The 15378-nt window shown below is 41.2% G+C and overlaps 1 protein-coding gene across 1 annotated transcript in view; it reads right to left on the bottom strand.

Annotated features, from left to right (window-relative positions):
• The window catches only part of LOC105808135 (zinc finger protein 737-like), a 30199-nt gene extending 20026 nt beyond the window's left edge, over positions 1-10173 (bottom strand). The window contains exons 1-2 of the mRNA XM_012641697.1: positions 10126-10173; positions 7700-7758 (exon numbers count right to left, since the gene is read on the bottom strand). Of these exons, the coding sequence (XP_012497151.1) occupies positions 7700-7756 (57 nt within the window). The 5' untranslated portion in view covers positions 7757-7758; positions 10126-10173. The remainder of the gene's footprint in view (positions 1-7699; positions 7759-10125) is intronic.
• Between the last annotated feature and the right edge of the window lie 5205 nt (positions 10174-15378).

The following is a 15378-nucleotide window of genomic DNA, read 5'->3' as shown; positions in this document are numbered from 1 at the left end:
GGCACTCTAGCCCGGGCAACATAGTAAGACTCTGTCTCAAAAAAAAAATGTCATGGAAAGAACTAAAATATTTTTTATGACCTTTTATTTAAAACATTACTGATTCTCTTGCTTGGTTTTCCAAAGCCATTCAAGTATAAAGTTAATTATAAATTTATCTCCAGGATTTAAACTATTAAATTCTACCTGGCCCAACCTTATTCATCCTCGCTAGGCCTAAGGACCATCACAAAAGGGATAGGCATATAAAATTATAAAAAAATGATTTCAAGAAATGGAATTAGTAAGTTTGGTTCCCTTGTCGTTGTTTTCTCTACCCGCACCTGGCGCCTACCTGCCAACAAAAAAACTCACTGGACAACTTCTTAAAAGGACAACAACATTTACAGCCAAGAGACTAGATTTTACTCGAGGATTTCCCAGAACAAACCGGGCCCCCTTCAACCTTTAAAGGGTCCTTTTAAATAATTCTCACTGCTTCCACCACCACAGCTGAGCTTCTGGGAATCCTGTCCTAGAGTCATCTCTCCAGACTCAAACCTACAGACCCTCCAGAACCTGCTTCCACCCACAGCGAAGTCCCTGAAAGTCCCGTCCATCACGGATATCAGGCTCCGATAACATCCTGTGATGTACGTGGCTCCTTATCACCCTTTGCCTCCTCCTTATACTTCTCATGTCACTCTGAACGCCGACACAGCCCAGCTTACATACCAGGCTGGTCAGTCCTTTGCCCATGCTGAGAACCCTAATAACAATAACCTGACTTTCCATCCCCCCGCTGTGGGTGCTCTACGACATCTCTATCTCCCTACAGTCCAAGAGACCCTTTACCTTCTCACAACTGTGAACTCTTATCACCACGTGTGGCCTTAGGCTTCCTGGCTAATGCCCTGCATTCTCCATGAATGTATGAATGTTATTTCATTCATTCTGTATGAATGTTATTTAGTAACATTCATACAGAACCAAATTCAAGCCCTAACTATTTCTCTCCAGTGAAACCCCTGTCTCACCTCCAACCCAGCTTTCAAGACTGTCCTTTACCAACCCCTCCATTTTGATAATACAAATGAACTCCATAAGATCTCAGTGTCCCTTCTGAGCTCAAAGCAATTACGGAAGAAAAAATTCCACACATTTTCCCTGTTTCTGAGTTCATATTTTTAAATAGAAATTTTAATTTTAAACAACAGAAAGGGGAGAATGAAAGGGGTGGCCTTGCTGAAATAACAGGAAAATATCTAATCCCCCAATTTCCTAACAATATCTAAAGATCAATCATGAGCTCTCCCAAATCTGCCATTTCTGTCCCTAGCTAGCAGGCACCCTGCAGGGACACTGTTTCCACAAACATCCAAAAACAGCCAAAAGACAAAAAGGAAATGTAAATCTTTCTCTTTACATTCACCAGAAACTGCTTTTAAAATTTGTTTTATAGCCTCAAGGAGTTCCTGAGAAGCTCCTGGATGGATGGCAGGGGGGCAAACTCCAGGCCTCAGTTTGCTGTCCAAAACCGTATCTCAGGGACAAAATCACATTCTCTAGGATAAGTTTCAGATAACCAAGTATCCAGGAGCAGAGAAAAAGCAAGACAGACAGACAACCTGACATCTCCCAGCTACCTAATTACTGCTAATTACTCCACAGCCCTTCTTGTTTCAACTGACAACAGTCACTATTTTTTTCCTTTCTCTATATCCCCATAAAATCAATAAGCCACTTGGCCTCAGTGCTGGCATCTCCATTCTTTTTCTTTGGCATGCCAAGCCATCTCCCTGCTCTCTTCCCTACCCACCTTTTCTCTCCCCCACCCCAGACCCTCCTCTACAAGGATAAAATAAATTATTTTATTTTTATATATGGTAATCTTCTGAGTAAGAAATCTTTCTCCACCTGCACCGTGGGAACTTTTTAGGCTTTCCACCCAAAGAGATGATATGATCTTTAAGTATAATTAATACGTGATGCCAGAGGGGGTGTAGGCATGTATTGCTGAGACCACTCTTGCTTCTGGGACCTGACAAGATATAATGGAAGCCTGCAAACCTCAGTGGCCACTCTCTCTAGGGCTGGAGGTTCAGTTCAATCACCAATGGACAATGATTTAATTAATCGTGTTCATGTAATGGGAGCTCCCTATACACTCCTATGGACGGGCAGGGAGTTGCTGGGTTAGCGAACACATCATGGTGCTGGCAGTATTGTTGTATCCTTCATAATAAACCAGTAATATAATTATAGCAAGTAAAGTGGCTTCTTGAGTTCTGTGAACTGTTCTAGCAAATTATTTAACATGGGAGGGGTCACAGGTACCACTGATTTATACTAAATACGGACAGAAATGTGGATTACCTGATGACCTTACTTGCATCTGAATGAAAGGCCAGTCTTGAGGTATTAAATCCTTAAGCTACAGGCTCTGTGGGAACTCTGGGTAGTGTCAAAATTGAACTGAATTATAGAAAATTCGGTAAAAAAATCCACAGAGGGCCGGACACAGTGGCTCACGCCTGTAATCCTAGCACTCTGGGAGGCCGAGGTGGGCGGACTGTTTGAGCTCAGGAGTTCGAAACCAGCCTGAGCAAGAGCAAGACCCCGTCTCTACTAAAAATAGAAAGAAATTAATCAGACAACTAAAAATATATGGAAAAAAAATTAGCTGGGCATGGTGGCGCATGCCTGTAGTCCCAGCTACTCGGGAGGCTGAGGCAGAAGGATCACTTGAGCCCAGGAGTTTGAGGTTGCTGTGAGCTAGGCTAACGCCACGGCACTCACTCTAGCCCGGGGAAAAGAGTGAGACTCTGTCTCAAAAAAAAAAAAAAAATCTACAGAGTACTAGCAAGTTGCTTGGGAAGAAGAAGTATTCTGAGGTTCATGGGTAACAAACATTTTTGCACATTAAAAAAAAATTAATAACATTAGAGGTTAAGGCATGGCTCAAAAAACTGACAGGAAGCTGAAATCACAGATATAAATCCACCTACAATTTTGAGAGTTAAAAAAATAATTGTTCAGTTGGCCCCATGTGCTTGTAGTCCCAGTTACTCAGGAGGATCACTTCAGCCCAGGAATTCAAGGTTAGCCTAGGCAACAACCCAAGACCATGTCTCTACAAATATTTTTGAAAAGATTATTTGTTAAAAAAATTTAAAAATTAGGTAAGTATAAATAAAATACACATTTATACATAAAGTCTTCATGTCATCTGAAATCTTAAAAGTTACTTATGTTAAATAAGAGATACTCATTCAATGTCTGGGTCATAACTGAAAAAATAAAAACTATAAACAAATGGCTTAGTAATATTCATTCCATGATTCTTAAATTTCATAAAAAGACTATATACATACTTAGGCCTGTTATATACTTAGGCCTGTTAATCAAAATATAATTTATAGAAAATATTATAGGACTAAGAATGAGGATTTGGGAAAATGACAAAAGGTCTATACAAGCCAAAGAAGATTTACTACAGAGAGCTCTTATGAAGGAAGCTTTATAGGTGACTGGATTGGCTGAGTTTAGAAAGAAATAGTTTATAGGTTTTGCTAAAAATTAAACATTGCTGTGAGGACTGCACCAAAACAGGACCAGAGTCCTTTGAAAGAAATAAAAATTCCTTTGAAAGGAATAAAAATCAAAATTCCTTTGAAAGGAATAAAAATCAAGTCATTCATGACAACATGGATGTAAATAAGCTACATAAAATAAGCCAGACATGAAAGAAGTATATATGATCCCACCTACATCAGGAGACTAACAGACAAAGTTCCAGAAACCTAGAATCAAAGGCTGGATACAAGGAACTGAGAAAACAGGGAATCAGGGATGTGTTGGTCAAAGATACAAAGTTTCTTTATGCAACATAAATAAATCCTAGATATCCACTCTGCAGCATATTGTATGCAGTTAACAATACTGTATTATATACATAAAATTTTTTAATAGGGTAGATCTTAAGCGAAATGGTCTTTTCACAAAAAGAAGGATAAAGAAGGAAATTACTAGAAGTGATGGTTATACACACGAAGCACAGAGAATAGAACAAAACCAGTAACACTAATTTGGTGTTTGAAAAGATTAATAAAACTTACGAACCCATAGCCAGATCAACTAAGAAAAAATGAAATAAGAATCAAACACTAAAATTATAAATGATAAAGGTGACACTGCATTTGATGCTACACAAACAGAATTATGAAAGAATATGAACTATATACTCAAAATTGACAAAAGCAGACTAAACTGATAAATTACTTGAAACAAGCTACCACACTGAATCATGAAAAACTAAAAATTTAAACAGAACTTGAGCTTGAATCCATAATCCAGAACGTCCCCAAAAAAGAAAAATTCCAGGTTCAGATCCTCACTGCAGAATTCTACAGTGCTCCTCAAGAGAAATTAAAATCAACGCTCCTCAAATTATTGCAAAGAATTGAAGTGGGAACACTTCCAAACTCATTCTTTCAGGGGAGATTACCCTGATACCAAAGATTGATATATTTCATAATAAAAATACCCAACCAACTAGGAATACATGGAAACAACTTCAATCTAATAAAGTTCATGTATGAAAAGTTCACAACTAACATCATACTCACTGTAAACTGGAGAAAAAGCCATGTGGATTTTGTAGCAGAGCAGTGTGCTATTTGCCTGCCAGAACATGAAAAATTGAAAGGGTATCTCACCATCTCAGAGATCTGCTAAGACTTCTGGGTCAATGTGCAAAGTGCTACATGGCCTCTTGCCTCTGCCACTAAGAAAATATGTGAGGAGAGAAATGAACTAAAGAAAGATGTTCAATTTTGAAAAAGAATTTTAAAAAAATATAAAGGTCAGGATTTCATGAATTTGATATAAGAGTTTCTCATTCCCAATTGTTACCACAAAAACCTTTACAAAGTGAGAAATGAACTGGCCCCAAAGATCAAGCCCAGTGTTTTTATAATCAGAAAATAACAAGAGATTTTCAGCATTCTTAGGGAAGTAGGGTTTGCCTCATAGATAGCCCCAGTTCAACAATAAGGCTTCTAAGACTGTTGTCCCATAGTAGCCTTGGAGGGAAGGGCAGGCCACAAAACAAATGAGCTGTCTGAATAAGTGTGTAGAGTGGACTTCATCTAATGGATTTTGGTACACCAAAAGCCTATGGTTTTTAAAGATGTGATTACACTGAATCACCTCCTGTACTAAAAGGCTAAAGTCAAAAAAATATGAAAGGCGGCCACTGAATCCATAACTTACTATGAGAAAAAAACAGGTGGAGAACGTTGGTCAACTGGAAGCTGGTTATTTTTTCAACGAAAAAGAACATCCACTCAGAGGTGAGAGCTCAAAGGGCAGAATGAAGTGGCATGAAGTAAGGCTCCAGGGTCCAGGACTGGGCAGTAATCAAAGAATGGAAGCAGGTGCCCGGTGGGAATAATCAAGCGCTCAGACCCGTGCCTGCAGGGTGCCTCCTACCTCCCACCTTCCCTGTCTAGCACAGTGCCTGGCAAGTTCATGACAGTCTCCTCACTGCGTGATGGGTGTGTGTGGAGGGGCAGATGACAGCTCACCAGGACTTGATTTGGTTGGACTTTCAGTGGCACAGCAGGGAAAGATTTCTGGGCTGATTAAGAAGGGCAAAGTAAAATTTGTGTGTAAAACAAACAGAAAAAATGGGTAGCCAGAAGGCAAACTGTGGTTTATTAAAGACTAATGCAAATCTTACCACTGTCTTACTGTGAGTTGGAGTCTAACTGCCCTCCCCTGAGTCAGGGCTGGTCTTAGTGATGCGCTTGACTAAGACCATGTGGTGGAAAGGATGTTTTGGGCCTTCTGAGGGCAGATCATAAGAAGCCTTGCAGGTTCTGCCTGGGCCTCTTGGAAAGATGCTCTGAGAGAAGCTGCACAAACCATGTAAACAAGGAGTGTTTAGGTTTTTATGATTAGGTTCAAAACACAGAAGTAACAAATATTTTACATTATATGCTAGTTCTCAAACTGTAATTGTGAATATTAAATATTCAGTTAACTATATTTTCACTTTTTGTTCTTAACTGACTACAGCATGAACTACAGCTGTAGTCCATAAACATAACTATGACTGATGTACACATGCACTTTTCCTTGTACATCAAGTGGTTCGTTAAAAGAGAAGAATTAATGCAGTCTTTAAAAAAGTTTAAAAACATGAGAAGTCTTTTTGAACTACAAACATAAAATTGAACATTAAACAAAAACTACAGATAAAATCACTGATGTCAATTTAAAATAAGTAAAAGGTACTAACTATAAAAACTTTCTTTTACTTTGTGTATATCTTCTGGACCTTGTTCAAACCTGTCCCACTAACTCCTGAATGCTTTCTCTCTATGGGCACCAAAGGATGTCACCACATGTGTTGGACAGACCCACAGTTCTCAGGGGATTGAACCTCATCAATAAGCACATATATCCTTCAGGTTTTGTCAGCAATGACATTTCCAATGTGGCAAAGTTATTCTGTTTGTGAACACTAATAGCTCCTCCACTGGAACTGGCACTGTATGCTGATGTTACAATAAATAAAAAGAATAAACGAAGAAAAGTAGCAGTAGTGAACAACAGATGAGAGTAGACCTGAGAGAGATGGAGACCACACAAAAATTCCACTTTGGTGTTTGGACACTGGCTGGATGGCAATGATACCACATGTAAGGGAAGAGAGGAAGATGTGCTTTCCCTTTTGGATTTGTTGAGCTGGAGGGGCCTTTTGGACAGCTACAAAGAAGCGTTCAACAGGGAGTTGCTCCTATGGTCAAAAGTTGGGTTAAGAGGCACAAGCCAGAGAGAAAGAAAAGTGTAAACCACAGAGGGTCAAATGCATCAAGGAGAAGTGCAGAGTAAGAATGGGGTCCAGGATGAAGAAGAGAAAGCAAACTTCAGGGAATCAGAGTGAAAGCATCAGAGAGGCCCTGACAGAAACGAAGAGAGAAAAATTTGCAGATGATCACGAACAGCAGTATCTGTTATTGAATCTCCTATTACAGGAAACTCAAGTAAAAGATTAAAGTGTAGTCATTAGATTTAACTATAATTTATGTTATTGGTTGGTATTCAAAGAACTAAACTAAGCCTACCCTAACTGGATTAAAATGCAAATGATCACTGAGAATATTTGTCAGAAAACAGAATTTTCAACACACTCCTGCAAAACCATGTGTATACACAATCTGGGAGAATCGTACAGAGGATTACTCCAGGACCTGTGCTCAACTCAATCCTCTAGCTATTCCAGGTTTTCCCCATGAATAAAATATGAATACAACCTTCTTAAAGCTGTCTGGGACGACACTATTCTAGCTACTCCAGAAAAACCTTATTACGTGAATTTTGCATGAGTACTAGGTAACTTTCCATTACTGAATGCTGACACTGTTCATTTCCAGATTGGTCATAAAAAACTTTTCACTACATCATCTCTGTGACAATCATGCCTGACTTTTTCTTATGGCAACAAAAATACCAAGGACAAATCTAGAGTTAACATAGCTCATGCTAAGGTCTTATAACCTGCCTATATTAACACACCAATTTTAAATTTCATACATTTCTGTGAAGCTAAGTTTTACTAATTTCTAACTCTTCCACTGTAGTTCATGGACCCCATGAAGCTCATAAAATACAATATAAAACAAAGTGAAGAATAAAGAAACAAACAACTCACCAGAGATTTATCCATGTTTGGCTGCTTTAGGAAACACACAGAAGATTCTGGAAGCATCCCTGAGAGAGAAGGCAAATGGAGTGAAGCCATGAGAGAACTGGCATGGCTTGGTCCTAGATTCTCCTGATAAAAATGCTCTACACATTAGCTGGAAGAGACCAACAACATAAAAGCCTCCATGTAGGTGAATAGATTCTTACAGAAGAAAGGACAACAAAGGTCCCATTGAAGATGTCCCAACAAGCACATTTATTAAGATTAGACATACATTTTATTTTTGAGTTAATGAAAATATTAGCAATTGATTTAGCAACAATTAATGTTCTGGCAAGAAATAATTCAATAATTTATACCAAAGAATTAAACATTATGTCTTCACTAGAATTAAGGTTACAGAAATACACTTGGGCCATATGAAGTATTTTCCTATTACTAGGGAGATACCAGACAGGACTTCTTAAGTTATCACTATCATACCTCTTGCTTTTATATACATACATTTCAAAGAAAGTATGCATGTCACAACTCATGAGTATATTGAAAAATAATATATAATGTGCTTTTCCTGTTGTACACTGTTCCAGTAATGGCTCCAAATGATGGAATTCCAAGTATCCACACCCTCACTGTAGTCCCCTCTGACAATAACTTGGTCTTTGCCATGTGACTTGCTTGTGCCAACAGGACATCAGTGAAGGTGATGCAAAAATAGGTTGAAAAGTACTTGCCCACTGATGTTTGTCTTCTTGGACACAGTCGTATTGTGAAGAAGCCTGGGGCTAATACCTTGAAAACAAAGGACCTATGCACGTTTCAGGAGGAACCCCAAAACATCTAAGTGCAGCAATCCTAAACCGACCAGCCTCAGTCAAAACACCAGGTGACTAAAGCCTCACCTGTGATCCCAAACACCACCCACATAGGAATTTCCCAACTGAGGTCGGCCCAAATGCTGATTCATAAAAATACCATCAATAAACGGGTGCTTTCTGTGAACCTATAAATCTTTGTTGATTCATTAGAGAGGACGGAAAATCGATACATCTCAGCCCTGGAATTCAATATTTTCAAAACACATGGCAATGGGAGAAACAGTCTTCAATTACGTGCCAATAATTAAAAGTTCAAAACCATAGGCAGAAATTTTGAGAAGCACAATAATTGCCAAGTGTACAGGTTTCAGCATGGTTAAAGTCATGTGAATGAAACAATTATCTTAAGGTTAAATAACTATGTTAAAGTTTTTTTACAACATAACAAGATTCCGTTGTCACTTATATGCAGACATTTTTCTGTGTTTTATTTATATTTTTATTGGTTTGCACAAGTGTGCTTCAGTCTAATTTTCCCATTTTAAACAACGTTAAATAAGCTCTTCATATTTTCCGGCAAAATTTATGAGTTTTAGGAAAAGATTACTGACATTAAGTGGAAAACACTACTGTGATTAACTCGCTGAGGTCACATAATTTCCAGAAAACGTTGGGGATAAAAAGGGATATGTATGTTTACTATGAGATGAGTCAAATCAATGGTGGTTCTATTATAAACAGGTTTCACTGTCACAAAAATGTGAGTCATAAACAAACACGTGTTTGGAGTTAATTGCGGCAAAATGAGTGACTCTAGCCAAGATGTCAGGATGTTTGATACCTACATATGATCTGAGTCTGGGGATGTCTCTTATCTCTTCGTATCTAAACAGTTCAACTTTTTTGTAAGCCAGAAGTAGCTTGGCAAGCCCTTCATGAACTATCAGAAAGACCAAGACAGAAGGAGCATCAGAGTATCCCTAGACGTCAAACTGGGTAGCGGGTTTGAGACAGCCCACATTCTGGAAACATTCCATGAGGGGAGATTAAAGGAATCGCAGTGTCCTCAGAGAGTCACATGGACAGATTTTCTCCTACATGACAGGGTGTCCACCACCGCAGACCAGTCACCGCCGAGAAGCGACACTTCCTAGGCCCTCGCCTTTCCTTCTCAGCCAAACTCACCTCTCCCTTCTGAACCTTGGTCCAGTCCTCCCAACGGCACTGGTCGTTCACAGCTTCCTGAGGCAGCATCTCCCAAACTAGTTCAGTAGGATCGTTAATTACTTCGGCCATAAAGTTAAATTTTTCCTTTTCGGGGACTCGTTTGCGTCTTCTCTGAGGCGTTAGAGAGCGCGTTCCGGTCGGAGAGCTTTTGCGCCCTGGGAGCCCACCCCGCCTTCGGGCAGCGCCGTCTCCGACAAAGCGACCGTGGACCGCACAGCCCGAGCCGCCCCTCCCCAGCCCCGGCCCAGGTCCGCGGCTCGCACCTGCACGCCAGGCCCCGCCCGCCTCAGATCCACCCGCGTTTCTGCTCCCGTCAAGTGGGGACACCCGTCCCGCCCCGCCGGGTTCCCGGACGCCCAAGGGCTCCTCTTTCACCCTCGCACCAACCTGCAGGGACGCAGAATCCAATCGCTAGCCTGCGGAGGAACGCTGAAACTGCGGAACTTCAGAGAAGAAATGGCGGCAGCGGGCGGAGCTGACCATGCGCAGAAGGAACGCGGCAAGTTCTTCCCGTGGTACTGTGCTGGTGACGTCATCAGAGCCTTACACTGCATTTCCCAGGAGGCCCTGCGCTTTTCCGTTAGGAATCAATGGAGGAAGTTTTGTTTACTTCCTGGGAGTCTGTTTGGCTGTTCTTGGACCAAGACTTGAGGGATCCGGACTGGTCGCTATACTTGGGACAGCTACGTGGAATTTGGCTCCTTTGATAAATCCTAGATTGACAACCTGAGACAGTGTGTACTACAGGAAATTAGAATGTGGGCAAAACAGTCTAGCATATTGATAATTAGGTTTAATTTGTTTTGGTCGTTTAAAAGTATTGCGTTTTTAGGAGCCACGACTGTATGATACAGATACATTCTAAAGCAATCTACAGATTCAATGAAATCCCTTCCCCCGCAAACACCAATGACATTCTTCACAGAAATAGAAAAAAATGATCCTAAAATTTATATGGAACCACAGAAGACGCAAAAGAGCCAAACCCATCCAGGGCAAAAAGAACAATACTGGTGGACTCACATTACTTGACTTCAGATTATACTACAGAGCTGTGATAAAAAAAACAGTATGGTACTGGCATAAAAACAGACACATACACCAGTGGAACAAAACAGATAATCCAGAAATGAACCCACACATCTATAATGAACTTATCTCTGACAAAATTGCCAAGAACAAACTTGGGGAAAGGACAATCTCTTCAATACATGGTATTGGGAAAACTGGATATCCATATGCAGAAGAATGAAAATAGACCCTTATCTCTCACCATTAGAGAAATCAAATGAAATTAGACTGAAGACTTAAATAAGACCTGCAAATATGAAAGTACAAAAGTAAAGCATTGGGAAAATGATTCAGGACATTGGTGTGGGCAAGGACTTCTTGAGTAACACCCTCAAAGAAAATTGGACAAATGGGATCACTTTAAGTTAAAAAGCTTTGGCACACCAAAGGAAACAATCAACAAAGTAAAGAGAGAACTCATCTGTTCCTGGTGTTGCTTGACTAGATTTGGTTTGACTTGAGGGTCTAATTTTACTTTCTCCTAATGTCACTTCCTTATACTATGACATGTCTCTTTTACTCCTAACTCATTGTGTTAGCCTTCTCAGGCTGCCATAACAAAATGCCACAGTCTAAGTGATGTAAACAACAGACGTTTGTTTTTTCAGAGTTCTGGAAGCTGATGGTGCAAGTCAAGGTGCCAACTGGTTTGTTTCTGATAAAACATTTCAAGGTTGCAGACATTCACCTGGCTGTGTTCTCATGTGGCCCATCCACTGTGCTCCTGGAGGAGAAAGAGGGACGGGCATGGTGTCTGTTCCTCAGTAGCTTCTTAAAGACCCTGTGTCCAAATACGGTCTCATGAGCCATTAGAGTTTCCCAATGCAAAATTTGGGATGAAACATTTAGTCCATACAACTTACAGATTTGAAATACCATCTTCATCATGTTCTAAATTGTTATTTGAAGTAAATTTTATCTCCCAACATTTCTTTCCCACATTACTCTAATAACAGCGTAGGTGTGTGACCACAGGGACATCACATGACCAAGATGTGCCTGTCATCATAATCCGTGTCCAGCCCTGCATGGTGAATGTTTTGCCCATACTGTGACCTCTGGAATAGAGGCAATCACAGATCTGTTTACATGTGGGCCTAGATCTGCCTGCACTGTCATCGGTCTGCATTTATAGGGGGGAGAGATGCTGTGAGCAGAGTTTCCTGGTGATCTAAAGGTCCAGGCAGTCTGGACACACCTGAGGCTCACACCATGTACCCTTTCCTGTGGTTGATATTAAACAATTTTTCTGTTTTATCTCTGTTTTCCTTACACTCTGTTGAGGTGGGTTACTCCTATTTGCATTTTGGATCCTGACTTGATTGAAATTACCTGGGCTGTGTTTGCCCTCTATGTGATTTCACTGAACTATTTGTAAATACTTTTGTAAAAATATGATAACATCTACATTCACAGTAGCTTTACCCACCTTTAATGTATTGTAAAGCTTTTTAAAATTGTTGACACTCACATTGATATTTAGCTTTATTTAAAATCCAATGTGTGAGTTTATAACTCAGTTCTCTATTCTGTTCCATTGGTCTTCATGTCTATTTTGTCCTGGTACCCTACTGATTTGGTTACTGTACCTTTGTAGTATTTGTTTTATTGAGTTATTGACTGAGACAGAGTCTCACTGGGGCTAGAGTGCCATGGCATCAGCCTAACTCACAGCAACCTCAAACTCCTGGGCTCAAGCGATCCTCCTGCCTCAGCCTCGTGAGTAGCTGGGACTACAGGTGCTCACCACCATGCCTGGCTAATTTTTTCTATTTTTAGTTGCCTGGCTAGATTTTTCTATTTTTAGTAGAGACAGGGTCTCGCTCTTGCTCAGGCTGGTCTCAAACTCCTGATCTCAAGCAATCCTCCGGCCTCAGCCTCTCAGAGTGCTAGGATTACAGGTGTGAGCCACCGCGCCAGGCCTTGTAGTATTTTTTGAAGTCAAGTTGTGTGATACCTGCAGCTTTGTCCTTTTTGCTAAGGATTGCTTTTGCTATTCTGGGTCTTTTGTGGTTCTATACAAATTTTAGAATTGTTTTTCCTATTTCTGTAATGAATGTCCTAGGTATTTTAAAAGTGATTGTATTGAATTTGTAAATTTCTTGGAGAAATATTGTCATTTTAACACTATTAATTCTTTCAATTCATGAACATGGATGATCTTTCAATTTTTTGGTGTCCTCTTCAATTCTTTTCATTGTTAGGTTTTATTTGTTCAAGAATTTATTTATTTCCTCTCGGTTTCTCAGTTTGTTAGCATATACTTGTTTATAATAGTCTATGATAATCTTTTGTATTTCTGTAGTAGTTGTTGTAATGTCTTTCTCATTTTTTTATTTTTTTTGAGACGGAGTCTCGCTCTATTACCCAGGCTACAGTGCCGTGGCATCAGCCTAGCTCACAGCAACCTCAAACTCCTGGGATCAAGCAATCCTTTTGCCTCAGCCTCCTGAGTAGCTGGGACTACAGACATGCGCCACCATGCCCGGCTAATTTTTTCTACGTATTTTTAGTTGTCTGGCTAATTTTTCTATTTTTAGTAGAGACGGGGGGGTCTCACTCTTGCTCAGGCTGGTCTTGAACTCCTGACCTCGAGCGATCCTCCCACCTCAGCCTCCCAGAGTGCTAGGATTACAGGCATGAGCCACTGCGCCAGGCCTTTTTCTTGTTTCTTATTTTGTTTGTGTTCTCTCTCACTTTCTTTCTCTCAAGTTTTGATTAGTGTAGCTACCAGTGTATTGATTTTTTTTTTAAAAATCTATTCAAGGAACCAACTTTTCATTTTATCCTTTATATTGTTCATTTTTATTTTCTATTTTGTTTAGGTGTGCTCTGATCTTCATTATAATTTTTTTCGTCTACGAATTTTGTGGGTTTTATTTTCTTGCTATTGTATTAATACTTTTTTCATATGCACCATTAGGTTTTTTATTTGAAATCTTTCTAATTTTGTGACGTAGGCTTTTACTGCTATAAACTTTTCTGTCCTTGGGCCCCCAGCAATGTACATCAACACTGCTATTAATGAATTCACGTGGGTTGATTCTTTTGAATCCAGGTGGCTTGTTTGTCTGTCCTCAGTGGCAGCAGCACGCTGGGAAATTGGTTGGGGAGTTGCTGGTTCTCAAGGCCCTAGGCAGTGTGCATTACATGTGTTATGGCAATAGGGGTGTTGGGCCAACCCCCAGGCTCCCACGTGTCATGCACTAGCGTTAGTGGCAGTGGCTACAAGCTGAGTGAACTAGTTCCCAGGTCCCCAGGTGTCGTGTGTGTGTGTGTGTTTGTGTATGTATGTGCTGCCAGTGGTGCTGGTGACAAGCCGAGTGGGCTCCTCCCAAGGCCCCAGGAGGACTGCACAGATGGCAGTGGTGGTGGAGGAGCTGGGGCAATTCCCAGGTCCCTGAACATCGCAGTCAGGCTCTGGGAGAGGCAATGGTTGGTGAGGCAGGCCTGTTTTCAGGCCCCCTGATGGTCTGTGTGTGTGCAGGATGTCATGGGTGGGGCAGGGAAATTCCCAGGCCTCAGGATGTCATGGCTGGGTGCCAGCAGCAGGTATTGTGGGTCTGTTAATAGGCCCCCTGACTGTGTGTGCATGTCCCCCAGAGACCTGTGAATGACAGCAATCCCCACATCCCTAGCAGCATGCTTGAGCACTGGGGGACAATGCTGGGTGTTGCAGGCCTTTCTTCAGATCCTTTGATGGTGGGCATGTGCACAGGCTCTGGTGGGTGGTTGGGGTGATCACCAGCCTCCCAGATCTTGTGCTTGGGTAATGAGTGCAGAGTGGCAGGGACTTTCATCAGGCCTCCTAATGGTGTGTGATCACCTGGGGTGACAGATTGGATGTGACGATCAACATGTACCTGGTCTACATGCTTGGGCAGGCAAGAGGCACATCACTGGACAATACACACCTGTGTTCAACCTCCTGGACTGTGTACACAGGTGCAGACTGTGTTGGGAGGTGTGGGGCAGTCCCCAGGCCTGTGGCCAGTGTGCTGGGGGCAGCTTTGGTCTAATGCATTTTGGCTCATAGGAAGCCCATACTTTTTGAAGAATTGATCACACTTGGTAATTTCTGTGAAAATGCCAAAATAAAAAATAAAAACAAGGCCACTGGATACCCAAATTACTATTAGAAAGAACTGGGCAGAGAAAGTTGGTGAATTGGAAAAGTAGGCATTTAAGGAAAAAGAACATTGACAGCCATGCTGACAGTCTGGGGATGCATGAACAACCGCAAAGCACGCTCTGAGAAGCAGGACTGGGCCCTCATCAATGAACAGAGGCAGGTGCCCCGTGGGAATAGCTACCTGCTCAGACCAGTGCCAGCAGGGTGCGTGCCTTCCACCCCATTCTAGACAAAAGTCCCTATGTCTGTAACAGTCTCCTCACTGTGTGCTGCATGGGGGTCAAGGGGCAGATGACGGCCCTCCATGATATGATTTAGTCGACCTTTCAGCCAGGGCCATAATCAGAAAACATTTCTGGGTCTTTGGAGAGGGTTAAATTCTATTTTGTCTGTGGGAGAAATGTGAATAATTTTTGGACAAAGGGCATACTGTGGGT

Source organism: Propithecus coquereli, unplaced genomic scaffold (assembly GCF_000956105.1).
Source record: "Propithecus coquereli isolate 6110/MARCELLA unplaced genomic scaffold, Pcoq_1.0 Scaffold168, whole genome shotgun sequence".
Classification (NCBI taxonomy): domain Eukaryota; kingdom Metazoa; phylum Chordata; class Mammalia; order Primates; family Indriidae; genus Propithecus; species Propithecus coquereli.
This window is presented reverse-complemented; position numbering and strand designations above follow the sequence as displayed.